General features: G+C 46.9%; 2 protein-coding genes across 2 annotated transcripts in view; both read right to left on the reverse strand.

Moving 5' to 3' along the window:
* Nucleotides 1–58: 58 nt before the first annotated feature.
* Nucleotides 59–4,585, reverse strand: LOC145344381 (lysoplasmalogenase TMEM86B-like). Its single transcript, XM_080191508.1, has 3 exons — nt 4,529–4,585; nt 1,903–2,092; nt 59–486 (listed from the first exon to the last, which is right to left on the reverse strand). The coding sequence occupies exons 1-3, from the start codon at nt 4,583–4,585 to the stop codon at nt 59–61; spliced, it is 675 nt and encodes a 224-aa protein (XP_080047634.1).
* Nucleotides 4,586–5,325: 740 nt separating this feature from the next.
* pwp1 (PWP1 homolog, endonuclein) overlaps nt 5,326–27,185 on the reverse strand; it is a 39,380-nt gene continuing 17,520 nt past the window's right edge. Inside the window, exons 10-15 of the mRNA XM_080191356.1 lie at nt 17,238–17,299; nt 15,235–15,346; nt 10,155–10,245; nt 9,002–9,123; nt 7,628–7,733; nt 5,326–5,641 (exon numbers count right to left, since the gene is read on the reverse strand). Of these exons, the coding sequence (XP_080047482.1) occupies nt 5,532–5,641; nt 7,628–7,733; nt 9,002–9,123; nt 10,155–10,245; nt 15,235–15,346; nt 17,238–17,299 (603 nt within the window). The 3' untranslated portion in view covers nt 5,326–5,531. The remainder of the gene's footprint in view (nt 5,642–7,627; nt 7,734–9,001; nt 9,124–10,154; nt 10,246–15,234; nt 15,347–17,237; nt 17,300–27,185) is intronic.

The raw sequence follows: 27,185 nt of genomic DNA on the forward strand, positions 1-27,185 counted from the left end.
TTTTAAATTAGTAAATGTATTTTTTTTCTCTCTCTCTCTCTCGGCTGTGTGAAAAGACCTAAAGGGCAGAGAGAGCAAGGAGTAACTGTCCCGCGTAGTAAGAGGAACTCACAACTAAATCCGTGTGCGGGACTGGGAACTGGAAGATGTGAGACGAGAAGACGGCATTGGAAGCGACGAGGGTGGCAGCCCCCAGGAGGGCAGCCGAGCTGCGGTTGTTTTGCGAGGCTCTCCACCAAGCCATTGCTCTCCAAAGCATGAGGAGGGCTGCCAGCGTGTAACTGATGGCAGCCAGCGGGGACACCTTCTGCAGTTTCGGGGTGCCAACGTGATAGACTGCCAGCGCTGAACCGCAGGCCAAACAAGCCAGGAGGAAGTTATCGTCCCGCAAGCCAAAGGCTGTGGCGTACAGACAGTAGGCTATCCCGAAACACATCACACCAAATATCAGGTACTCCTCCTGCTTATAGAGCTGGCACAGGTCACCTGCAGGTAAAACAAAGGGTGAGACCTGCATCCAGTTTTTAATCCTTCTATTGGGTGTCACTGGCTGGGCCCAGCCCATTGCCCCTCGAGAATCACAGAACCCCTACAGCGCAGAACGAGGCCACTCAGCCCATCTACACCACCCAGGCCCTATCCCCACAACCCCACATATTTACCCTCTTCCTCCCCCTGACGGGAAGGGGCAATTTAGCATGGCCAATCAACATTGTTGGGCTGTGGGAGGAAACCGGAGCGCCCGGAGGAAACCCACGCAGACACGGGGAGAACGTGCAAACTCCGCACAGACAGTGACCCCCCAAGTCGGGAATCGAACCCAGGTCCCTGACGCTGTGAGGCAGCAGCGCTAACCACTGTGCCACCGTGCCCCACACACAAGGCGGCGGTGAGCTGCCTTCTCGAACCACTAGGGTCTGTGGTGTAGGTACAGCCACAGTGCTGTTAGGGAGGGTTTCAAGGATTTTTTGAGCTAGCGTCTGTTAAATTTTTAAGAAGTTTTTATTTATTCATGTCACAAGTAGGCGTACATTAACACTGCGATGAAGTTACTGTGAAAATCCCCTAGTTGCCACATTCTGGCACCTGTTCGGGTCCTGAGAGAGAATTTAGCACGGCCAATGCACCTTAACCAGCATGTCTCTCAGACTGTGGTCACCTCCTGCACTGTAGGGATTCTATGATGACATAGATGTGTGTCTGTGTCCATGTGTGCCTGTGTGCTAGTGTATGTCCATATCTCACTGTGTGTCAGTCTGTGTGTCCGTGTATCTGTGTGTCTATATGTCAATGTGTGTCAGTCTGGGTGTCTGTCTCTGTATCTGCGTGTGTCAGTATATCCATATGTGTCAGAGTATCAGTGTGTGCATCCGTGTGTGTGTGGATGTCTGTGTAGCCATGTATTTCAGTGTGTTGGTGTGTGTGTACATCAGTTTAGGTATCCATATGTTGTGTGTGTGTGTGTGTCAGCATGTGGGTGCACGTGTACGTGTCAGTTTATGTATCCATGTGTTGTGTGCGTGTGTCAGCATGTGGGTGCACGTGTACGTGTCAGTTTATGTATCCATGTGTTGTGTGTGTCAGCATGTGGGTATGCGTGTGTGTGTACCTGTCAGTTTATCTATCCATGTGTTGTGTGTGTATGTGTGTGTCAGCATGTGGGTGCGCATGTACGTGTCAGTTTATGTATCCATGTGTTGTGTGTGTGTGTGTGTCAGCATGTGGGTATGCGTGTGTGTGTACCTGTCAGTTTATGTATCCATGTGTTGTGTGTGTGTGTATGTGTGTGTCAGTGTGTGTCAGCTTGTGGGTATGTGTGTGCACGTGCCAGTTTATGTATCCATGTGTTGTGTGTGTGTGTGTGTATATGTGTGTGTGTGTGTGTGTGTGTCAGTGCCTCACCTGCAGCTGAGAAGCAGAGTCCCGCTGTTAGTCTGACCGAGTATTCTGTCCTTCGCTGGTTGTGTTGAACGACAGCAATCAGGACCACAATTGGCAAAATCTTCAGGAGGGCCTTCTGGGGGTTGGGGGGGCTCTCTGGTAATCCAAACTCGTATCTCAGCAGGAGGGCCAGGGCGAAGATTATTAACACCTGTAGACAGCGAGGAGACCATTCAGCCCACACCAAAACACAAGCGAGTGACACTGTCAGGACACTGGGCAGACGGTCAGAATCAAACCGAGGTCAATAAATTGGAAATGATTTAGAGTAGAAGCAGTGTTTGAAACACCCAAATGTTTCTGCACCCTGTCTCGGCACTGCCAGTGATCAGGTCCATTGGATTTTGATTCCTGCTGGGAATAAACCCCAGTTCCTGTTGGAAATACCTCCCCTATTCCTATTGGGAATAAGCCCCAGATCCTGTTGGGAATACCTCCCCTATTCCTGTTGGGAATAAGACCCACATCCTGTTAGGAATACCTCCCCTATTCCTGTTGGGAATAATCCCCAGTTTCTGTTGGGAATACCTATTCCTATTCCTGTTGGGAATAAGACCCAGATCCTGTTGGAAATACCTCCCCAATTCCTGCTGGGAATAAGACCCAGTTTCTGTTGGGAATACGACCCAGATCCTGTTGGGAACACCTCCCCTATTCCTGTTGGGAATAAGCCCCAGTTTCTGTTAGGAATACCTATTCCTATTCCTGTTGGGAATAAGACCCAGATCCTGTTGGAAATACCTCCCCTATTGGGAATAAGCCCCAGATCCTGTTGGGAATGCCTCTTGGGACTAAGCCCCAGATCCTGTTGGGAATAAGGCCCCAGTCCCTGCCCGGGAGCAGCACTGATCTGAGTGTTTTGCGGTCAATGAGCTAACAGCCGCTCTGGGTCGCGGGTTTTGAGGTTTACCTTCACGATTTCCATCAGTTTGCAGCTTCAGAGAGCTGAGTCAGGAGGGCAGGTTTATCCCAGTTCACTGCTCCAGGAACAGCTCCCATAGCCAGTGAGAGATTTGTCCGGGTTCCTAAATCAGGATTTATTTTTGAAAGGCCACATCTAGATTTTGAAATGAGTTAAAACGTAACCTGCTGATTGTTTCCAAATAATCTGCGTGTTTAACTCAGCGATGCGTCAGTACTCAAGCGCAGCGTTACAGGAAAGGACCAATGCAGTTATTACAGGAAAGACCCGTGTAGTTATTACAAGAAAGGACCAATGCAGTTATTACAGGAAAGGACCAATTCAGTTATTACAGGACAGACCAGTGCTGAATATTAATTTGCATCTCTTCATTCTCATTCTAGACCTTCCAGTTCCTTGATTTCTGATCTCCTTCATGTCCAAATTTTAATTGCTCCATTTCTGAGTATTAGACTTGCAAAGTTCTGGAATTCTTTGCCTAAATCTCTTGGTTTCTCTTTCTTTTTTAAAGCATCTCTTAATATCTACTCCTTTTGACCAAAGTTCTGGTCATCTGCCTCAATATCTCACGGAGCTCACTGTCAAACTTTAATAATTGTTCCTACCTGTGAGGCACCTTTAGACGCTATCTAACTACAAGTTGCCATTGCACATGTATCATCACCTGTGACACACATGTACTACTAAAGCCTTCAGCACCCAATCCCTATGCTGATATCCCTTCCCTCTCCCTTATAGACTCTCATTAAAACCCACCTCTTGACCCGCAAGCTTTTGTTCTGCTCACAACTTCTCCAGCGCTCTCTGGTCTACAGCAGAGATACTCTTTGGATAGAAATGATACAGCGCAGGAGGCCATTCAGTCCCTCACAACCTGTGATTGCTCTTTGAAAGCGCTTCCCAATTACTCCCACTCCACGCCTAGCCCTGCACATTTCTCATTAATGTGCAACGTTTACGCTAGGCCCACAATTTAAAAAACCGCCCAAGATTCTTTGCAGAGGTTTTATGTCAAAATAAGTTTGACACCAAGCCTTACAAAGAATGTACTCTATAAATGGTATGCTGTCTGTATAGCATGCAAGAAACAGCACTTTTCACTGTATCCCAATACAGGACAATAATAAATCAAATGTTAGGGCAGGTGACCAAAAAGCTGTCGAAAACATGGGTTTCACCATTTCATTTTGGAAATTATTATTGACTCTGTTCCAGTCATCCTTCCAGCCAGTGCATTGATGATGGTTAACATCTCTCTGTTAAAATAAAACTCTCAATACTTTGCCAACCTCCACAATCCTGTGATCTCTGGTTACCAGCCCTTCTTCTGACACCTTTCCTCCTCGTCTATTCGATCAATCCTCTCACTTGTGTACATCTCTATTAAATATCCCCTTAACCTTCCAAAAAAAACCTTGAGTTTCTCCACTGACATAAACGGAAGACCTTCATCTCTGGTACCGTTCAAATGAATCTCCTCTAAACCCGACCAAAGGTTCAGACACCCTTCAGTGTGACACCCAACACTGGAGGATTGCAAGTACACCCGGGAGCGTACACACGACCATCCCAACTCCAACTTTTCGGGGGTAAACTCCACCTGTTACTTAAATCAAATTTCAATCCATATGGCCCCATTCTTTCAAACATCCTCATTGTACTGACAGCTCTCAGCTGCTGAGGTGAGCTGTTCATTTTCTTTGACCCAATAATCTCCACCATTCCTACCAACATTTTACAGAGGAAAATGTAGTAAAAATATTTGATTGTGGAAGTGTTTTTTGACTTGATTTATTATTGTCAATGGATCAGTATACAGTGAAAAGTATTGTTTCTTGCACGCTATACAGATGAAGCATACTGTTCATAGGGAAGGAAAGAAGAGGATATAGAACGTAGTGTTACAATCATAGCTAGAGTGTAGAGAAAGGTCAACTTAATTCGAGGTAGGTCCATTCAAGTTCGATGGCAGCAGGGAAGAAACTGTTCTTGAGTCGGTCGGTACATGACCTCAGACTTTTGTATCCTTTTCCCAACAGAAGATGGTTGAAGAGAGAATGTCTGGGATGCTGAAGTCCTCAATTATGCTGGCTGCTTTGCCAAGGCAGTGGAAAGAGTAGACAGAGTCAATGGATGGGAGGCTGGTTTGCATGATGGACTGGGCTACATTCATGACCTTTTGTAGTTCCTTGCGGTCTTGGTCCATACCAAGCTGCGATACAACCTGAAAGAATGCTTTCTATGGTGCATGTGTGTGGAGTAACAGAATCCTGTCTGTAGGTGCATCCAAATCGAGTCTGTACTTTTCCCCAATGTGCAGAGTCAGGAGGCCAGACCATCCTATCTGAATCGAACGCCTTTGCCCTCACCAATGACAAACACTGATCAGAGATTCCTTTTCCTCAAGGATCTCACTGTTAAATCTTCGGCAACGTGAAGCTCCAAAAACCACTTGCACAGCATTAAGCACCATCCAGCTTTATTTCACAAAAAAAGGATAGAGCATTATATAAGACAGGATACCTGCTCAGTAATTTTACATAATGCAAAAAGATTTTTTAAAAAAAAATCAGTCAGCATTCTTCCCTCTGCAGTCATTTATAACAAGAGAGGCTGTAAAGTGGTAGGAAGCTCTCTGTTGATGCAGAAAGTGTCTGTGTTGTTCAGACTAGGACTCCATTGCACTCTGTGCTGTGCTACTCGTCATGGGGCCAGTAACAGGTGAACCCCAGGGCGCAGGTACCTGTAATCTTTCACGAGATCCGAATGCCGTGTTCACTAAAAATCATCACAAAGAAAGGAGTTAAAATTCAGAGTGTCCCCGAAGATTCCACAACAAACAAACACTTTGCTTATAACCCTTACTCTGATTTTGTGCAAAGAAGCCCTTCGGCCCATCGAATCTGCTCCGACACATTAGAAACACCTGAACTCCCACCTGGCAGATCAAACTAGGGTAAGACTTACTCAGTTAATGGTAGGGTGGTGGGGAGAGTTATAAATCAGAGATCTAGGAGTACAGGGTTCATAGCTCCTTGGAAGTGAAGTTACAGGTAGACAGAATGGTGAAGAGGGCATTCAGCATGCTTGGTTTCATTGGTCTGAACACTGAGTACAGGAGTTGGGACATTTTGTTGAAGTCGTACAAGACATTGGTAAGGCCACATCAGGAATACTGTGTACAGTTCTGGACACCCACAGAATCCCTACAGTGGAGGCGGCCGCCATTTGGCCCATCGAGTCTATACCAACCCCACCCAGGCCCTATCCCCATAACCACCTTAACTTGTCCTCCCTGACACTAAGGGGCAATTTAGCATGGCCAATCCACCTAACCCACGCATCTTTGGACTGTGGGAGGAAACTGGAGCACCTGGAGGAAACCCATGCAGACACGGGGAGAATGTGTAAACAGTCAGTCACCCAAGCCCGGGTCCCTGGTGCCGTGAGGCAGCAATGCTAACGACTGTGCCACCCTATTGTTGAAAGGATATTATTAAACTAGAAAGAGTGCAGAAAAGATTTACTAGGATACTACTGGGACTTGATGGTTTGAGTTATAAGGAGAGGCTGGATAGACTGGGACTTTTTCCTCTGGAGTGCAGGAGGCTGAGGGGTGATCTTATAGAGGTCTATAAAATAATGAGGGGCATAGATCAGTTAGATAGTCAATATCTTTTCCCAAAGATAGGGGAGTCTAGAGGCATGGGTTTAAGATGAGAGGGGAGAGATACAGAGGGACAAGTTTTTCAGAGTGGTGAGTGTCTGCAACAAGCTGCCAAAGGTAGTAGTAGAGGCAGGTACAATTTTGTCTTTTAAAAAGCATTTAGACAGTTACATGGGTACAATGGGTATAGAGGGATATGGGCCAAATGAGGACAATTGGGATTAGCTTTGTGGTTAAAAAGAAAAGGGTGGCATGGGCAAGTTAGGCCGAAGGGCCTGTTTGCATGCTGTAAACCTCTATGACTCTAATCTTATTTACCAGCACTTGGCCCATAGCCCTGAATGTTAATGACGTGCAAAGTGCTTATCCAGGTACTTTTTAAAGGCTGTGAGGCATCCTGCCTCCCAGGCAGCGCATTCCAGACCATCACCACCCTCTGGGTACAAAGGTTTTCCTCACATCCCCCCTAAACCTCCTGCTCCTCACCTTGAATCCATGTCCCCTTGTGACTGACCCTTCAACAAAGGGGAACAGCTGCTGCTCCTTTTCCACTCTGTCCATGCCCCTCAATCTTGTACACCTCGATCAGACCGTCCCTCAGTCTCTCTGCTCCAATGGAAACAACCCAAGCTAACCACCCTGCCCCCCACCCCACCACAAGACAACCACCACCACCACCACCAGCACACCGCCCCCATTCCTGTTGAATCTGAGGGATCGGAAATTCCATCTGAATAAAATCTTCACCTCTCTGCTGGAACGACTGAAAACTAACCTCACCATTCATCCCCCTGCCCGCCCCCTCCCCTGTTTATACAATTCTCCCTTCAAAAATTCAATGGTCTCTTGCCTCGATCACTACCTGTGGCCAAGCATTCAACATTCCAGCCACGTAAAGAAATTTCTCCGAACCTCACCCTTCACTCGCTCTTGGCCATTTTAAAATAATGCTTCACTGTTGCCGATTCCCAACTGGGGAAATGATCTTTGGATTTATTATGCAGAGAATTCTGTCTCAGTTGTTTGAAGAACATTCTGCCTTTAGCTGGGAGAGCCTGCAATATTCAGAAACCAGAGTCCTCAGTGCTAGTCCTTACCTGCTGAAACAGTGCTGATGTCCCACGTGCGCAAGCCTCCTTTCTGTCCTCCGAAACAGTAGAGAAACGGCAAGTCTGGGCAACTAGCTGCACAGAACACAACACCCTGCAAACAGACCACAGGGACAGGGACAAGGTCACAGTTCAAGTTAGTTCAATGACTTAACACACAGGGTCAGTGCCCCAGTCACTCTGCACGTCCACCCAGCCCAGCATGCCAGGCCACACACCAAGAACAGAAACTGGGAGCTTTAATATTGGGAATGACAGTTCCACCAATATCAAACTAATGTTTGCGATAAAAACACGCTTTCCTGTGAAAACAAACAAACAGCGGAACACATGGACAACTCACTCACTGGTTAACAACTCTTAACCAGTAGCCACAGTTTCACATTCAAAGTGCCAGTGGGTTAATGCACTCAGGCAATAATAGCATTGCCAGCAAACACTCATTCTTTCATGGGATGTGGGCCTCGCTGGCAAGGCCAGCATCTGATGCCCATCCTTTATTGCCCCTTGAATGGAGTGTCTCACTCGGCCATTTCAGAGAGCAGTTATGAGTCAGCCACATTGCTGTTGATCTGGAGTCACGTGTAGGCCAGACTGGGTAAGGACGCCCTTCCCTAAAGGGTGTGTGATAGTGGAGTCGGACACTATAGGAACTTTCAAGCGGTTATTGGATAGGCATGTGGAGCACACCAGACTGATAGGGAGCGGGTTAGCTTGATCTTGGTTTCGGACAAAGCTCGGCACAACATCGAGGGCCGAAGGGCCTGTACTGTGCTGTACTGTTCTATGTTAGTCATAGAATCTTTACAGGCAGGAGGCCATTTGGCCCATCAAGTCTGCACCGTCTCCCTGACGGAACATCCCACCCAAGCCCAGTCCCCTTAACCCCACTATTCACCCAACTAATCTGCAGACTAAGGGGAAATTTAGCATGGCCAATCCACCCAACCTGCACTGCAATCTTTGGATGGTGGGAGGAAACCGGAACACCCAGAGGAAATCCATGCAGCCACAGGGAGAACGTGGAAACTCCACACGTTCACCCGAGGATGGAATCGAACCCGGGTCCCTGGTGCTGTGAGGCAGCAGTGCTAACCACTCAACCACTCTTAGTGAGCCAGATGGGTTTTCATAATGATTGATGTGTTTACTGCGAGTAGCTCTATGCTATTTTGATTAATTAATTGAATTTGAATTTCACCAGCTGCTTTGGTGGGATTTGAACCCGTGTCCCCAGAGCTTTAGCTCAAGCCTCTGGATCACTAATGCAGTGGCATTACTGCTACCCCATCATCGCCCCGTAAGGCGCTAAGACATTCTGCTGATTCTTCAGCCCATTTCTTCAGCTTTTCAGTCACTTACCATTTTCATATCCCTGGAATGCACCAAGCTGGGTTTATTCCCCAATATATCCCAAATCTTCACATGTTTATCTGAAGAGGATGTTACCAGGCAGCCTTGGATCTTGTTACTGAGTTCCAACCCTGAGGAAACAATTGGCATTTTAAAAACACGGTGGTTTATCTTCCCCAGAATGGGCTAATGGGAAAAACTACACAGCACACGAGGGGAGTTGGGGGGGGTGGGTGGGATTGGAATTCACAGGAACAGGCCTCCAGTCTGTTTTGTCATTCTGACTGTGGCTGATCTGAATCTTTAGCTCATTTCTCTGTCATTGCTGCAGAGAGTGGAATACAGTTTGCAAAGTAACAATCTGAGTAACAGAAACATACAGAGAGCACAGGAGAATTCACAATGATTCAAACACACTCTTCAAGTAGAATTGGTGGGAGGCTTTACCCTCAATGTTCGCTCCCCCAGTTCCTCATCAGATCCACTCTGTCATGGTAACAAAGAGGGCAGAGAGTCTTGGAGAGCTGGGCACAGGGGCCAGCGCGAGATTAAGGTACAGTGCTGTACGCTATAGGGTTCATCAGTACTGAGGTGCCTGTTATGGCCGAGTACTTAACGAGGTGATTTATTCAACCAGTTGAAGCCAGTTCATCGTTGCCTCTCTCTGGTGCTGTTTACCTCAGAGCTTGAACTTCTTTGTGCCAATGGGCACTGCAAAACCCCCTCTCGGGAGGAGGACCAATGGGAGTGGCAAGTTACCTGCACCAAACCAAGGACAACAGTTACAATATGTGAATGGTCTCACGGGGACGCGGCCCACACCCTCTTCATGCACGCAGCCCCACCTCTCGTGCACGCCTGCACCCCCCCCCCCCCCCCACCTCCATCTCAAGCACACGGGCACCCCCTCCATCTCGTACATGTGGGTATTCCCCACCTCCACCCACCCCCACCCCCTCACCACCACCACCCCATGCACGAGGCCCCCCCCCATCCTCGCGTTTCCTGAAGTTCATTAAACAGAATGACCTGGCCAAGACGAGGGTGGGAAGATGAAATGGTCCCGAGTGCGGGTTTTGACACTCTGCTGGACACTTCAAGCGAGTGGGTGCGAGAAACAGCCTGTGTGGTTTCAGACCTGCGATTTGATGAAGATTCTTACCCGTCACCTCTCCATCGTGAGCTTTGAGCGTGAAGATTGGTTTATCCGATCGAGCATCCAAACAATACACAAAACCATCTTCCGTGCTGGCCTGGAGGGGGCAAGGCAGTGTGTTCACTTCCAACTGAACAAACTGCAGATTGGTGTTTCTTAATCACTAGAATTCACTAACACTAACTGCACGGGCTCGGTAACCGCACAAAAAGAACTATCAAACTCTTAGCTGCAAAGTTTCAGCAATTACTTTCAATAGGAGCCCTCCCCGCCCACCCCTTCCCACACTGCTGGGATACAGGGTTATACAGATACACAGCATGGAAACAAGTCCTTCGGCCCAACTCGTTCACGCTGACCAAGTTTCCTAAACTAAACCAGTCCTATTTTGCCTGTGTTAGTCCCATATCCCTCTAAACTTTTCCCGTCCACGTACCTGTCCAAATGTCTTATGAATGTAATTGTACCCGCCTCCACTACCTCCTCTAGCAGCTCATTCCAATGCTGCACCACCCTGTGTGTGAAAACACTGCCCATCAGTTCCCTTTCAAATCTTTCCCCTCACCCATCAACCGTACGCCCTCCAGTATTGGACTCCCCTACCCTGGGGAAACAATCCTGCCTATTCATCTTATCTATGCTCCTCATGATTTTATAAACCTCTATAAGGTCACCCCTCATATAGGGACTGCAGGAGACCCCCAGGAGTCTGTTCAGCCATTGACTGGAATTATGGTTCATCTGCAATCTAGATCAGATCTGCAATCTGCAATCACGGTTTCATTAAAGGGAAGTCGTGTCTGACAAATTTACTGGAGTTCTATGAGGATGTGTCTAGGGCGGTGGATAGAGGAGAGCCGGTGGATGTGGTCTTTCTGGATTTTCAGAAGGCGTTTGACAAGGTACCTCACAAGAGGTTATTGCAAAAGGTCAGGGGACATGGAGTTGGGGGTAGGGTGTTAGCGTGGATAGAGGATTGGTTGTCAAATAGGAGACAGAGAGTGGGGGTCAATGGGTGCTATTCGGATTGGCGGTTGGTGACTAGTGGGGTGCCTCAGGGGTCGGTGCTGGGGCCTCAGCTATTTACCATTTATATAGATGATCTGGAGGAGGGAACCGAGTGTAGGGTGTCGAAATTTGCTGATGACACCAAGATTGGGGGAAAGGCAAATTGTGCGGAGGGTGTGGAGAGTCTGCAGAAGGATCTAGATAGGCTGGGCGAATGGGCCAGGAAATGGCAAATGGAATTTAATGCTGGCAAGTGTGAGGTGGTCCACTTTGGTAGGAAGAATGGTAGGAAGGACTATTACTTATGTGGCGAAAAACTGCAGCAGGCGACGGTGCAGAGGGACCTCGGGGTCCTTGTGCATGAGTCGCAAAAACCCAGCTTGCAGGTGCAGCAGGTTGTCAGGAAGGCGAATGGGATGCTAGCCTTCATAGCGAGGGGGATTGAATATAAAAGTAGGGAGGTCTTGCTGCAGCTGTATAGGGCATTGGTGAGGCCGCAGCTGGAGTACTGTGTGCCGTTTTGGGCGCCGCACCTGCGCAAGGATATTTTGGCCTTGGAGGGAGTGCAGAGGAGGTTTACTAGGCTGATGCCGGAGTTGAGGGGGTTGAGCTATGAGGAGAGGCTGAATAAACTAGGCTTGTACTCGTTAGAGTTTAGAAGAATGAGGGGAGATCTCATTGAGACGTATAAGATGATGAATGGGACGGATAGGATAGAGGTGGAGAGACTCTTCCCGCTCAAAAAAGACAGGAGGACTAGGGGGCACAGCCTCAAGATAAAGGGGAGGCAGTTTAGAATGGAGTTGAGGAGGAACTTCTTCACTCAAAGGGTGGTGAATCTCTGGAATTCTCTGCCCGTTGAAGTGGTGGAGGCTGCCTCGCTAAATATTTTTAAGACGCGGGTTGATGGGTTTTTGATAAGAGAGGGGATTAAGGGTTATGGGGAGAGGGCGGGTAAGTGGAACTGAGCCACGACAGATCAGCCATGATCTTACTGAATGGCGGGGCAGGCTCGAAGGGCTAGATGGCCTACTCCTGCTCCTATTTCTTATGTTCTTAAGCCCACAGATCCACCTTTGGCCCTTTAATCTCTGTTATAAAATTAAACTTGATCTGGAATTAATTGGGAGAGTTCCAAACTTCAAAGAAAGAACAAAGAAAATTACAGCACAGGAACAGGCCCTTCAACCCTCCAAGCCTGCACCGACCATGCTGCCTGACTGAACTAAAACCCCCTACTCTTCTGGGGGCCATATTTCCATGCTATTCGTGTTTTTGTCCAGACACCCCTGAAAACTCACCATCGTATCTGTTTCCACTACCTCCCTTGGCAGTGAGTTCCAGGCACCTTCCATCCTGTGTAAAAAAACTTGCCTCGTACATCTCCTTTAAACCTGTGCCCCTCACACCTTATGCCCCCTAGTAATTGACTCTTTCACCCTGAGAAAAAGCTTCTGACTATCCACTCTGTCCCTGCCTCTCATAATCGTGTAGGCTTCTATCAGGTCGCCCCTCAACCTTCGATGTTCCAGTGAGAAAACAAGTTCCTCCAACCTCTCCTCATAGCTAACGTCCTCCATACCAGGAAACATCCTGGTAACTCTTTTCTGTACCCTCTCCAAAGCCTCCACTTCCTTCTGGTAGTGTGGCGACCAGAATTGAACACTACATTCCAAGTGCGGCCTAACTAAGATTCTACAAAGCTGCAACATGACTTGCCAATTTTTAAACTCAGTGCTCTGGCCGATGAAGGCAAGCATGCTGTATGCCTTCTAGACTACTTTCTCCATCTGCATTGCCACTTTCAAGTGACCTGTATACTAGTACACCCAGATCCCTCTGCCTATCAACACTCTTAAAGGTTCTGCCATTTACTGTATATTTTCTTTCTGTATTAGACCTTCCAAAATGCATTATCTCACATTTGTATTACCTCACTTCCTACCAGCCTTTCTGCGCAAAAGTGTTTCCTAATTCTACTCCTGAAAACAAGATACAGACAAGTCAAGATGGAAAGTCCATGGTCTGAAGCCAATGCTGTTTCTTCCTCCGTCCTCTAACCATCTCAGCCCTTCCCTCTTGTCCCCCCTCCCAACCCCACTTCTCCTTTTGACAACAGTAAACCTGTCACAATAACTACCTTCCTTCAGTTCCAAACAAGTCGTAAACAATTCCAAACATTTACTCTCTTTCTCTCTCCGCAGATACTGCCCGGCCCGCTGAGTTTTCCTATATATCTGGTTTTTAATCCCAGCGCTCCATTAGCCTATTTTTTGTACCCTGTTCATGACATCTTAATGATCTATCAGCCTGGACTCCAAAATCTTTTTGAGCCTCCGCGATTCTAAGTACCCTGTTGTTTCCTTTCCAAATCCAAAGGGGACGATCTCACATTTGCTTACAATGAAATCTATTTGTGACAGCTTTGCCCATTCACTTAAGCAGCACGGTGGTTAGCACTGCTATCTCACAGCGCCGGGGACCTGGGTTCCTGTCTGTGTGGAGTCTGTACATTCTCCCCGAGTCTGCGTGGGTTTCCTCCGGGTGCTCCAGTTTCCTCTCAGTCCAAAAGCATGTGGGTTCGGTGGATTGGCCTTGCTAAATTGACCGTAATGTCAGGGGGACTAGCTAGGGAAAATGCATGGGATTATGAGGATAGGGCCTGGGTGGGATTGTGGTCAGTGCAGACTTGATGGGTTGAATGGCCTCCTTCTGCACTGTAGGGTTCTATGATTCTATCAACCTGCCAATATCTCAATGATGGTTACGCTCACACTGCCATCCATCCTATCATCTTGGCAAATGTGGATATGTGGCTTTCTATTGAGGCCCCAAATCAGATCCTTGTGGGACATCCTGGAAATTGGAACACTTTTATGTTTATATTTTACTTGTCACAAGCAGGCTTACATTAACACTGTGAAAAATCCCCTAGTCGCCACACTCCAGCACCTGTTCAGGTGCACTGAGGGAGAATTTAGCATGGCCAATGCATCCAATCAGCACATCCTTCAGAGTGTGGGAGGAAACCGAAGCACCCGGAGGAAACCCACGCACACGTGGGGAGAACGTGTCGACTCCACACAGACAGTGACCCAAGGTTCCTGGCGCTGTGAAGCAGCAGTGCTAACCACTGTGCCACCCAGTATTTTGCCCACTATCCCTATTTCCCTAGTGCCCATCACTTAGTCTACTGCTTAACGAGGACAAAACTTTGCGTTCAGTCATCTGAGCTCACAATATCTCACGAGGGACTTGATCAAAATGCCTTCTGGAAGTCTGCTTGAATAACACTGATAGGAATTCCCGTGTCCTCTGCTTTAGTCACCCATTCAGAAGATTCCAGCAGAATTGTCAGGCTTTTGTCCCCATCTGGAGTTCAGCTCCAGGTTCCTGTGCTCTGGACCATTCACTGACTCTTTCTTACGTTGCTGGTATAAACATGGGTCCTCACCCTGCCCGTTCGGGATGTCCTTCCCCTTGGCACTGAGAAAGCAACAACCCATATAGAATCATAAGAATCCCCACAGTGCAGAAAGAGGCCATTCGGCCCATCAAATCTGCGCCGACCACAATCCCACCCGGGCCCTATTCCCATCAGCCCACACATTTACCCTGCTAATCCCCCTGACACTAAGGCTCAATTTATCACGGCCAATCCACCTAACCTGCACATCTTTGGACTGTGGGGGGAAACCGGAGCACCCGGAGGAAACCCATGCAGACAAGGGGAGAATGTGCAAACTTCACACAGACAGTGACCGGAATTGAACCTGGCTCCTTGGTGCTGCGAGGCAGCAATGCTAACCACTGTGCCATGGAACTCTAGATCCTGTTGATACAGCCTGTCTGTCCCCCTAATCATAGAACCCCCGACAGCTACTGGGTTATGTTTCTCTCCCTTCAGACAGTCCCCTACTCCAAGATGCCATGGTCTCCATTTCAGTTGTCCTTCAAATAGCCTTTACCCTTATCCTCACAGGTGGTAAGTACATCAGGCCCTTTGGATAGAATCGGTTTCAGTGGTCCCTCCTTCTTCACCACTAAAACCCCACCCTGCAAACAGAATGGAGCTCACCAGGAAGTTATACGGTGAGAAATGATTCCACGTCACTCGCTCAATTTCTCCACTGAACCTCCAGCTGCGATGGTTTTCCTTCGGACTCCGACAGTCGTAAAGAATGACCGACCTATAGATAAGCACATACCACTGCAGTTAATACCGTAGTAACCAGTAGTGGGAGAGCTCGAAGATCTTGCTTTCGCATTCTGTCTGTCAGCGTAAGAGAAATGGAAAGATCATTCGGGGCACCAACGTCAAAGGACATTTCTAATTCCTTACACACCACAGCCCAGGTCTCATCCACCATACATTTCACTGGTGGGAGATGGAGTGAGTTCTCCGCAGGCTTCTGGAATGAGTACTGAGACAGCTGATATGGCCAAATGATGATCACCTGGCTTCACTTTGGAGGTTTACAGACAGCAGGTGGTCCGCTTGATGCTGTACAGAAAGCATATAGAAACACAGAATCCCTACAGTGCAGGAGGAGGCCATTCGGCCCATCGAGTCTGCACTGACAACAATCCCACCAAGGTCCTAACCCTATAACCCCACATATTGTGCTGTGAGGCAGCAGTGCTAACCACCGTACCGCTCCAGCCTGGCAAATACAGTCAGTGCACAGTGAGGGCTTGGACCAAGATAAGGTCTTACTCCGGGATAACACAGGGACAAAAATAATAAATCAAGGGTAAAATTCTCCGGCCTCCCAGCCGCGTGTTTCCCACTGGGGTGGGGTGGGGGGGTGGGGGGGGTTGGCGGGTTGTTTGCTACCGCTGGGATTCTCCAGTCCCGTCGCTGTCAATGGGGAATTCCCAATACCGTTACCCGACACTGGCAGGAAACCCCCTGCCGGGCGTGCACTGTCGGCAGGACCGGAGAACGCCGGCTGGCAGGACCGGAGAGTCCTGGCCTAGATTTCCCGCAGCAAATACAATGATTACAAACAAAGAGTCAGAAATTAAAATAAAAACCTGAAACCGAGATCAATCCATCCTGTGAAATGGTTTCATTTGGTGATGGAGTATATTGTACAGCATTTCCACATTTATATAGCATAAAAATAAATTACTACAGATGATGGAATCTGAGACCAAGAGAAAATGCTGGAAAACTTCAGCAGGGTTTTCAAAGCTTTGACAAAGGGTCATGTGGACTTTTCTCTCCTTACAGACGCTGCCAGACCTGCTGAAATTTTCCAGCATTTTCTCTTTAGGCATTTATATAGCACCCTGAATGTAGGAAAATGTCTGAAGATTAGTCACAGGAGTGTCAACAGAGAAACACTGACTGAGCCACAGGGATGGTATTTTGACTCAAGAGGCTGGCTGTAAAGAAGCAGCACCAAGTGGAGAGGTTTTGCGGAGGAATGAGAGAGTTCAGGGTGAATGCAGTTGAATGCATAGCCAACGGTGGGCCGAATGCAAGAGGCCAGAGTAGGAGGAGTGCGGAGATCATTGAGGGTTATAGGTCGAAAGGAGGTTACACAGTGATAGAGGGCAGGATGGTGGCACAGTGGTCGACATTGCGGCATCGCAGTGCCAGAGACCCAGGTTTGATTCCCAGCTTGGGTCACTGTCTGTGCAGAGTCTGCACATTCTTCCCGTGTTTCCGTGGGTTTCCACCAGGTGCTCCGGTTTCTTCCCATAGTCTGAAAGATGTGCTGGTTAGCAGCATTGGCCATGCTAAATTCTCCCTCACTGTGCCTGAACAGGCACTGGGGGTGTGGCAACTGGGGAATTTTCATGGTAACTTCATTGCGATGTTAATTTAAGCCTACTTGTGACACTAATAAATAAACTTTAAAAGATGAAGACAGTCTGCAGAGCACACAGGAAAGAATACCTTTCACTTTATACTAACATGTGACAATAATAAATCAAATGAAGCAATGAAAAGCGTTGAACACGAGGATGGGAGTTGTAAATGTCAGGAGTTAGTGGTGCGAGTAGAGATTTCCATCCAAAGAGGGGAGGGAATCTTGGAAATGGAAGCAAGTATCTAGAATTGTCTCTCACTTATCAAACGATCCAGAGAGAAGTGTCTGTGCTTCAAACGGATGCCACTGCAGTGTCTGTACCTGAAACAGACAAAACAAAATGAGTGGGCAAAGGATTCATAATAATGCTGTCAAAAACCAAGACCCCAAAATAAATGTACATCAGATTACAGTGCGTACAGACTCCATAAACCTCATCAGGTTACAGTCATATAGACCCTGTAAACTAGGTTGACCCCAGGTATGGAAGGATTTTCTTGAGATGAGGTAGAGTAGGTTGGGTCTGTACTCATTGAAGTTTAGAAGAATGAGAGGCGACCTTATTGTGACATATCGGATTCTCCGGGGGGAGTGGGGGGGACCTTTGACAGGGTCAATACTTGGAGGTTGTTTCCCCTAATCAGAGAGTCTAGGACCAGAGGGCAGAATCTCAGAGTAAGCGGGGAGTGGGGGGTCGCCTATTTAACACAGAGATGAGGAGGGATTTCCTCTCAGAGGGTGGTGAATTGAATCTGTGGGATTCTTTACCGCAGAGGGCTGTAGAGGCTGGGTCATTAAGTATGCCGAAGGTTGAGGCAGACAAGTAAATCGAGAGTTATGGGGAAAGACTATAAAAGGTCGTAAAAGAACATAGCCCACTCCATCATGCAAACCAGCCTCCCATCCACTGACTCTGTTTACACTTCCCGCTGCCTTGGAAAAGCAGCCAGCATAATTAAGGACCCCATGCACCCCGGACATTGTCTCTTCCACCTTCTTCCATCGAGGTCACATGCCAACTGACTCAAGAACAGCTTCTTCCCTGCTGCCATCAGACTTTTGAGTGGACCTACCTCACATTAAGTTGATCTTTCTCTACACCCTAGCTATGTCTGTAAGTCTACATTCTGCACTCCCGTTTCCTTCTCTATGAATGGTATGCTTTGTGTGTAGAGCGTGCAAGAAACAATATTTTTCACTGTATGCTAATACACATGACAATAATCAAATCAAATCAAGGCGGGAAAGTGGAGTCGAGGATTATCACATCAGATCAGTCATGATCTCATTGAATGGTGGAGCAGACTCGATGGGTTGAATGGCTACTTCTGCTCCTATGTCTTACACACCACTAACTCCTGACCCTGTGTGTGTGTATGATTTCATGGTTAATGGCCATTCTTCATAATCTTACCCAGGCGCTGAGCATTCACATGCAAGCCAGGACAGGACAGGACAGTGAGCATCTGCAGACTATCTGGCTGCAAAGCAACATAAAAGCTGGATCTATACTCAATTAATACACGCACATTTTGAGACAGCAGGGATGGAATCATTGGCTAGCACTCAGCAGGGAGCATCCTGAGTGTCTCCCCTCCTCTCTGATCAAGGGATGCCAGGGCCAGCGGTCTAGTTCCACCACACACTCTGTGCACAGTCCTCATTTTGAAGAAAGAAAACTGCTCATTAAATCATGACAAAGTCCCTCAGGGTTTTAAGTCTCTGGTAACTGCAGAATCCTTAAATAATTACCTGGAACTTTGTTAGTGTTCCACTAATTTACGGAATTATGCTACAGAAGCCCTATGAGGCACACAGTAATATCTGTAACTCCTACTGAACAATTACACTGCGGGGACAGTCATGGAAAAACACTGCAATCGCTGGTTGCTGCAGCAGGGAGGGTGGTAAGGGAAGCACAGGAAGGACTCAGCTAATTGAAGGCATAATCCAGTGTTTAACATAGTAATAAGGATAATTATTGGGGTTTGCAAATGTTTGCGAAAGTCTGAAATACAGCTGACACTAACTGCCAACTAATAAGGACATCACGGACCATAAGCTCAAAGGGAACTTTTACTATTCTGGGAGTCAGGCAGATCAGAACAGTTGTGAATCCTGAGACATGATCCACAGCACTGATCCACATTGTTTGATAGAGCAGACGCAGCACGGTTTCGTTAAGGGGAAGTCGTGTCTGACGAATTTACTGGAGTTCTATGAGGATGTGTCTAGGGCGGTGGATAGAGGAGAGCTGGTGGATGTGGTGTTTCTTGATTTTCAGAAGGCGTTTGATAAGGTGCCGCACAAGAGGTTATTACAGAAGGTTAGGGGGCATGGAGTTGGGGGTAGGGTGTTAGCGTGGATAGGGGATTGGCTGTCAAATAGGAGGCAGAGAGTGGGGGTCAATGGGTGCTATTCGGATTGGCAGATGGTGACTAGTGGAGTGCCCCCGGGATCGGTGCTGGGGCCTCAGCTATTTACCATTTATATAGATGATCTGGAGGAGGGAACTGAGTGTATGGTGTCGAAATTTGCTGATGACACCAACATTGGTGGAACGGCAAATTGTGCGGAGGGTGTGGAAAGTCTGCAGAAGGATCTAGATAGGCTGGGCGAATGGGCCAGGAACTGGCAAATGGAATTTAATGTTAGCAAGTGTGAAGTTGTCCACTTTGGTCGGAATAATGGTAGGAAGGACTATTACTTACATGGCGAAAAACTGCAGCATGCAACGGTGCAGAGGGACCTCGGGGTCCTTGTGCATGAGTTGCAAAAACCCAGCTTGCAGGTGCAGCAGGTGGTCAGGAAGGCGAATGGGATGCTGGCCTTCATAGCGAGGGGGATTGAATATAAAAGTAGGGAGGTCTTGCTGCAACTGTACAGGGCACTGGTGAGGCCACAGCTGGAGTACTGTGTGCAGTTTTGGTCGCCGCACTTACGCAAGGATATTTTGGCCTTGGAGGGAGTGCAGAGGAGGTTTACTAGGCTGATACCGGAGTTGAGGGGGTTGAACTATGAGGAGAGGCTGAATAAACTAGGCTTGTACTCGTTAGAGTTTAGAAGAATGAGGGGAGATCTCATTGAGACATATAAGATGATGAATGGGATGGATAGGATAGAGGTGGAGAGGCTCTTCCCGCTCAGAAAGGACAGTAGGGCTAGAGGGCACAGCCTCAAGATAAAGGGGGGGCAGTTTAGAACAGAGTTGAGGAGGAACTTCTTCACTCAAAGGGTGGTGAATCTCTGGAATTCTCTGCCCATTGAAGTGGTGGAGGCTGCCTCGCTAAATATATTTAAGACGTGGGTAGATAGGTTTTTGATAGGCAAGGGGATTAAGGGTTATGGGGAGAGGGCGGGAAAGTGGAACTGAGCCACGACAGATCAGCCATGATCTTACTGAATGGCGGGGCAGGCTCGAAGGGCTAGATGGCCTACTCCTGCTCCTATTTCTTATGTTCTTATGGACAAAGATTCCTTCTTAAACCAAGCTGAAAAGCAGGTATGTGCACACGAGTAACACAATGCTGCTAGGACTAAGAGTCGGAGCTGTTCAGCGGCACAATGGTTAGCACTGCTGCCTCACAGCTCCAGGGATCCGGGTTCAATTCCCGGCTTGTGTCACTATCTGCGTGGAGTTTACACATTCTCCCCGTGTCCACATGGGTTTCCTCCCACAGTCCAAAAGACGTGCTGGTTAGGTGCATTGACCCAAACAGGTGCTGGAGTGGGGCAACTAGAGGAATTTCACAGTGTCTTTATTGTAGTGTTAACGTAAACCTACTTATGACTAATAAATAAGCTTTACTTTAGAGCCTGGAATTGTGGTCAATGTGGACCTGATGGCCTGAATGGCCTCCTTCTGCACTGTAGGGGGTTCTACAATTCTGAGATTTAGGGCAGCAGCACATGCTCTATTGTTTAATAACTATCCAAGTTTTTGGACTGCGTCCTTAGTTTGCTTTTGTCACAGATGGTCCTTCCATCACCACATAAGATTGGTTGCCCCCTCTCAACAACACACGTTTAGAGTTCTGAGCAGACCAGAATCTCTCTGATTGAAATGCAAACTGTGGCCAAGTGACCAACGGCCTAAGCAACTAGTGCCAGCATAAAATTGGACACTTTAAATTAAAACACAGCTAAACTGCTTCTACAAGTCAGGCCTGATTGAATGTAGACAAGGTTACCACAGGTCAAAAGCCAACAGGGACCAGCCCAGATTGGTCTCGCATATTGATCAGAGATGTAGGACCTTAACAATGGGAGAGTCGATATGACCCGAAACCCACCAAGAGATACTCAGCCAGAAGAATAGACAAAGACATGATGTTTGTGTATTTCCCAGTTTCAGCTAGACTCTCAGATGTTAACCATATCTTGAAAGGGGATATGTGCACCCGGGAGACCTAGGGATGACCTGCCCTAAACTTACTGGGTGCTGTGGTCCCTGCTGTGTAACCTCCACTGGCTGAAAGGTAGAGAACATTCGAGGAGGGCTCAAAGTTGGATGTCTGAAGATGACCCCCAGCAAAGATTCGATCAGCTTGCTGCGACCTGTGATGACGCAAGAGGGTGGGGGAGAGCCACCTTCACCCCAAGGGGAAGCCAAGTTCATCCACTGACACGAGGTCAGTGAACGGAATCCAACAGCCCGGACAACTACGTGTGTGTCTGCATGTGTCTGCGTGTGCGTGTGTGTTTTCAGGCAGTCAGCCTAGTTTGGGGAAAAGTTAATTTGTGTAAGAGTTGTTTCTGTAACTTGCAAGTGTTTTAATAAAATTAAGTTTGAGAAGGAATCCTTTTTCTGTCTCAAAGTCAGAGCATTCGGGTAAACGTGTTTTGAGTAATAAACTGATCAAAGTGTCTGTATAGAATATCTCTCAGACAACAAAGCCCCAACAAATTTCTATCCGGTTTCATACATGCCCTAATACACCACAGGCTGTATATCTCATTAAGGCAAGGCTTTAATCTGATCACTTAAATCAAAGTGGTTTACAGCTGCTCATTTACTGTTCTGGAAGTGGAATAGCGCTGATAAAACAAATCACACTAACCCGACGGAGAGAAACAAACAGTTATCACGTCCACACAGCCTCATGGAGCAGGTCTGACAAAACCCCGAGTAAGTCACAGGTTTAACAGATGGTGCAGCTGGAGACTGGCACAGAAGGTTTTTCGGCAAATTGGGTGCTGGCAGAGACAGCCGGTAATTATGTTCTCCGAGGGATCAGACTTGGAGACTGTGAGCGAAAGGGATTGCTTTGAAACCCATTTAGAGTCAACTACCGTTCTGGGTCAAAGGAAGCATGGACTAAGTTAATCCTGCATTTTCCCAGGATTGAGAAAAACCAAGGATAATTATGTCGGACAGAAGGTGGCTAACTCTGCATGACAGCCTTCCATCACATTCATCAGTTCCGACATCAGCTAGCAATTCCCTCACATCTTGTATTAACAATTCCACTAGCTCACTGAGAGGCGCAACAAATTCCTCACGTATACCCAACTGGAAAAAACACTTTAAGGATGTTTACATTGCAGCCCTGAGTCCATTAACTACACTCCCAAAACACATCTGCTCACCGCGAGAGAGAGGAATTTATTTACTAATTATCGCTCAGAGATTTCCAAAGATTTGTACGAAGGCTTTCAGTAACCCGAGCCATGGTTTCAACAACAGGTGAACCAGGCAAGATCAAAGTGCACAAATTTAACACAAAGGCAGTAAATAGTTTTAAAAATATGCTTGGAATGTAGGCATCTCTGGCATTTACTGCCCATCCATAGCTGCCTCGAGGTGATAGCAGTGGGCCAGTTTTCTGAAGCATTGTGCGTGGATTTGATACAACTGAGTGGCTTGCAAGTCCACTGCTGATTGTGATGGTACTGTGCCTTTAAGAAATTAATTCATATCATGTTTCCAATGAGGGGCATGTTTAAAATTCAGCTCTATTTTACACGGTGCCGATTCGTCTGCACCAGACAACTCTCATGCTGAGAATGCAGGCTGACAGCTGATATTAGCTAGTGATGATGAAAGGTCATCCAGACTTAAAATGTTGGCTCTATTTTCTTTCCACAGATGCTGTTAGGCCTGCTTAGATTTTCTAGCATTTTCTGTTTTTGTTTCAGATTCCAGCACCCGCAGTATTTTGCCTTTATCTTCGCTAGGGATGCGTTTATTTTGATTTGAATTTGTGCGCTTTAGATTATTTGCCTTTTCCCCTAGGGGTTGATTGATGAAGCTTAAGGGGTGGAACTAAGGTTACAGGGAAAAACAGGGTTACTGCCAAGTTCTGAAAGAAGTAAGAGGTGTCCCTCTCTCTCTCTCTGGAATGGGACGTGTTAGGAGAAATAGATCTCTCTCCAGAGGTGTCCTGGAGGTTTGAGGGCTGGCAGCAAATGTACCAGCATGTAAACCAGTGTGTTGCTAACCGATTTTGAAGAAGAGTTTAACTCTATCAGAGGAATGTTGCTTGAATTGGAACTAATAGAGATAGGTTAGCAGTTAAGAATTGTATCTTGTCCTGTTTCAAGTATTCCAATTGGCAAACGTTAAACTAATTCATTTGTTATAATTAAACTGTATTGTTAACGAAAGTTTATTTTGATAAAGGCTTCCTAGTGTGCCGATAGAATCACACTTGGGGTGAAACATCTTATCCCCACACAAAACTGCTGGGGTCTAGTCGGGCATCATAACATTCTTTGGGGTTTCTGATCAGTACCTTAACAAGAGGGCAGTTAAGCTTCAATCATTTGAGTGGGACTGGAGTCACATTAAGCCCCAGACCGAGTAAGACTACATTCCCATTGCCCTTAAACGCCAGGCAGTGCATGACTTACCACTATGGCAATCTTGCAGTGACATTGCCAACTGCAGAAAATAATTATTTTAGAAAGAGTATTTATTTATAATGATCTTAAACTTCTACTTTTGCATCAAAACCCGTGCTCCTGCCACTGGCAGCTGCATGTCACACACACAGAGCACTCCACCCCTCAACAGCACATACCATGGGCATGCCAATAGCATGGGAAAACTCCCTTAAAATGTTTAAATTTCTTCTGCAGTTACATAAGAACATAAGAACATAAGAAATAGGAGCAGGAGTAGGCCATCTAGCCCTTCGAGCCTGCCCCGCCATTCAATAAGATCATGGCTGATCTGTCGTGGCTCAGTTCCACTTTCCCGCCCTCTCCCCATAACCCTTAATCCCTTCTCTTATCAAAAACCCATCAACCCGCTTCTTAAAAATATTTAGCGAGGCAGCCTCCACCACTTCAACGGGCAGAGAATTCCAGAGATTCACCACCCTTTGAGTGAAGAAGTTCCTCCTCAACTCCGTTCTAAACCGCCTCCCCTTTATCTTGAGGCTGTGCCCCCTAGTCCTACTGTCTTTTTTGAGCGGGAAGAGTCTCTCCACCTCTATCCTATCCATCCCATTCATCATCTTATACGTCTCAATGAGATCTCCCCTCATTCTTCTAAACTCTAACGAGTACAAGCCTAGTTTATTCAGCCTCTCCTCATAGCTCAATCCCCTCAACTCCGGTATCAGCCTAGTAAACCTCCTCTGCACTCCCTCCAGGGCCAAAATATCCTTGCGCAGGTGCGGCGCCCAAAACTGCACACAGTACTCCAGCTGCGGCCTCACCAATGCCCTATACAGCTGCAGCAAGACCTCCCTACTTTTATATTCAATCCCCCTCGCTATGAAGGCCAGCATCCCATTCGCCTTCCTGACCACCTGCTGCACCTGCAAGCTGGGTTTTTGCGATTCATGCACAAGGACCCCGAGGTCCCTCTGCACCGTCGCCTGCTGCAGTTTAAGTGCCAAATATAAAAGTGTTCAGCTCACAACCCCAGCAAGTCACATAACTGATCTGACTTTATACTGGAACGGGCTCCCGTTACTGCTATAATGACGACAAAGTATTGGAATGCTGATGGACAAAATAAATGCTTCTGGGAATTTAGTTTGCTGATCCCTATTCTTAATGCTACATGGCACCTTTTATTCACATAGCACTAAACATTAATATAATAATAACCAGAATGCACAGAACTGCACCACATGCAGAGCAATGGGAAGTTTACAGAGGAACTGCACTGACTTTCTGCTCAGAACCTACAGCAGTCTAAAGCTTAAATCAGGCTGGTTGGCACTTTAACTATTCAATATTTATATTCCACAGCTTCAAGGGTAACTATCCTCCTGCCCTTTCTCGTAAGTGTATTTACTTTCTCTAAATACTGGAGGATTAATATTTTAATTTGCCAAATGAATGTCTGCTCTATGTTTATAACCAGGTATCGGATTGTTTAGATTTGCAGATTGGAGTCACAGCCTCAGTTCACAGCGTAGCAAATGTCCGTGAGTTAAACAGAGCACGTACGCGCCCATCGACAAATAAATCCGCAACACTGCGATTTAAAAGGATTTCAGTTCAGGGGCAGCTAATCCAGGGAGACAACGAGTGAAGTGTTTGTTGCTTTTGTTAGGATTCTCGAGAAATAGATAATGTTGACTGTGACTAACTCTCTCATCTTGTCCCAAAAGTAGGTGAGGACATTGTGTTTGGGTTGGTGGGCGAGTTTAAAATGAATCTATGGAAAGAATATTTCAGCGTGCAAGTTTTCAAACTCTATGCAACACACTCCTGAAGGAGTCGATTTGTAGGGAATAAATAGATTAAATCTATTGGTCACAACTTGTGTAAGGAACCTCAGTATCAATTGATGTATAAATTCTCCCCCTCAGTTGAACATCACTGCAACGTTAAATTTGTTTGTGCGATCAGTCCTGTTTACTAAAGTAGGTTAAAGAATTCCAGAAAATGAGGCTAGCAAAACGTTTTTCTTTGACATTAACTGGTACAATTCATCTATTATTTACACTTGCCATTGCAAACCTAGAGGATGAAGTGGCTGAGAGTGATTATGCCTCCAAAAGAGAAGACTGAAGGCAGATTATTCAGGATTCTTGTGGGAACGGATCAATGGAACTTCAACAGTATGTTACAGGTGCCACAGACTCTGCAGGACATGGACTGGGGTTCAGAATAAAGCAAGGCATAACTACTTGGAAAACAGTGTGGGATGGACTGTCAAAGGAGCAGTGAAGGGAGAATGACAGAGATACTCGAGGGACTGAGGGGATTATTTGTGTTGGAATTAGTCAGCTGGAGTACTCTATATCCTGGCCTCTCCTTTGTACAGTGTAAATAGGATCAGGTTTAAGAGCAGAATCAGCACCACACCTGGAGTTTGTGTTGATTTCTTCAATACTTCCTTTCTGTTAATGATCGATGGGAATCCAGTTCTGAGGGCGAGAGATACCATGGGAATGAAACAGTTTTAATTCTTCACTTGCACTAACTTCCTTGGGCACAGTGGCTAGCACTGCTGCCTCACTGCACCAGGGACCTGGGTTCAATTCCGGCCTCGGGTCACTGTCTGTGTGGAGTTTGCACAATTTCCCCATGTCTGCATGGGTTTCCTCCAGGTGCTCCGGTTTGCTCCCACAGTCCAAAGATGTGTGGGTGACGTTGATTGGCCATAGTAAATTGCCCCTCAGTGTCAGGGAGATTAACAGGGTAAATAAGTGGCATTATAAGGCTGGGTGGGATTGTGGTCGGTGCAGACTCAATGGGCCAAATGGCCTCCTTCTGCCATTTTAAGATTCTAAGATTCCTTCACAAAATACACTTTGAAAAGATCGCCAGTACAAATTTTCCCAGTGACGGATACCAAGTTTCCCAGAATTAGTTCTGTGTAAATACTCACATCAGTGAGCAAAGAGAAATGTATAAAACGAGAATGAGCTTGTAGTACACACTCCAATACCATCATTCAGACCAGCTACCAAAAGTTTATTTATTAGTCACAAGAAGGCTTACATTAACACTGTAATGAAGTTACTGTGAAATTCCCCTAGTCGCCACACTCCAGGGCCTTTTCGGGTAAACGCACCCTAATCAGCACGTCTTTCAGAATGTGGGAGGAAACTGGAGCACCCAGACAAAACCCATGCAGACATGGGGAGAACGTGCAAACTCCACACAGACAATGACCCAAGCCAGGAACTGAACCCAGGTCCCTGGCGCTGTGAGGTAGCAGTGCTAACTACTGCGCCACCCCCTAGAGCTAGGCCTGCAAGCCTCCACTTCACTTTCAAGGCTTCTACTTGCACAGCAC

This window comes from Carcharhinus amblyrhynchos, chromosome 6, assembly GCF_965287045.1.
Source record: "Carcharhinus amblyrhynchos chromosome 6, sCarAmb.v2.hapA, whole genome shotgun sequence".
NCBI lineage: Eukaryota > Metazoa > Chordata > Chondrichthyes > Carcharhiniformes > Carcharhinidae > Carcharhinus > Carcharhinus amblyrhynchos.

Coding starts and splice junctions, on each gene's coding strand:
- LOC145344381 (XM_080191508.1), bottom strand. CDS start 4,585: ATGGTGGAGATTATTGGGTCAAAGAAAATGAACAGCTCACCTCAGCAG. Junction 2,093..4,528: donor CACCTCAGCAGCTGAGAGCT/GTCAGTACAATG, acceptor CGCTGTCTACAG/GTGTTAATAATCTTCGCCCT. Junction 487..1,902: donor ACTCTGCTTCTCAGCTGCAG/GTGAGGCACTGA, acceptor TTTTACCTGCAG/GTGACCTGTGCCAGCTCTAT.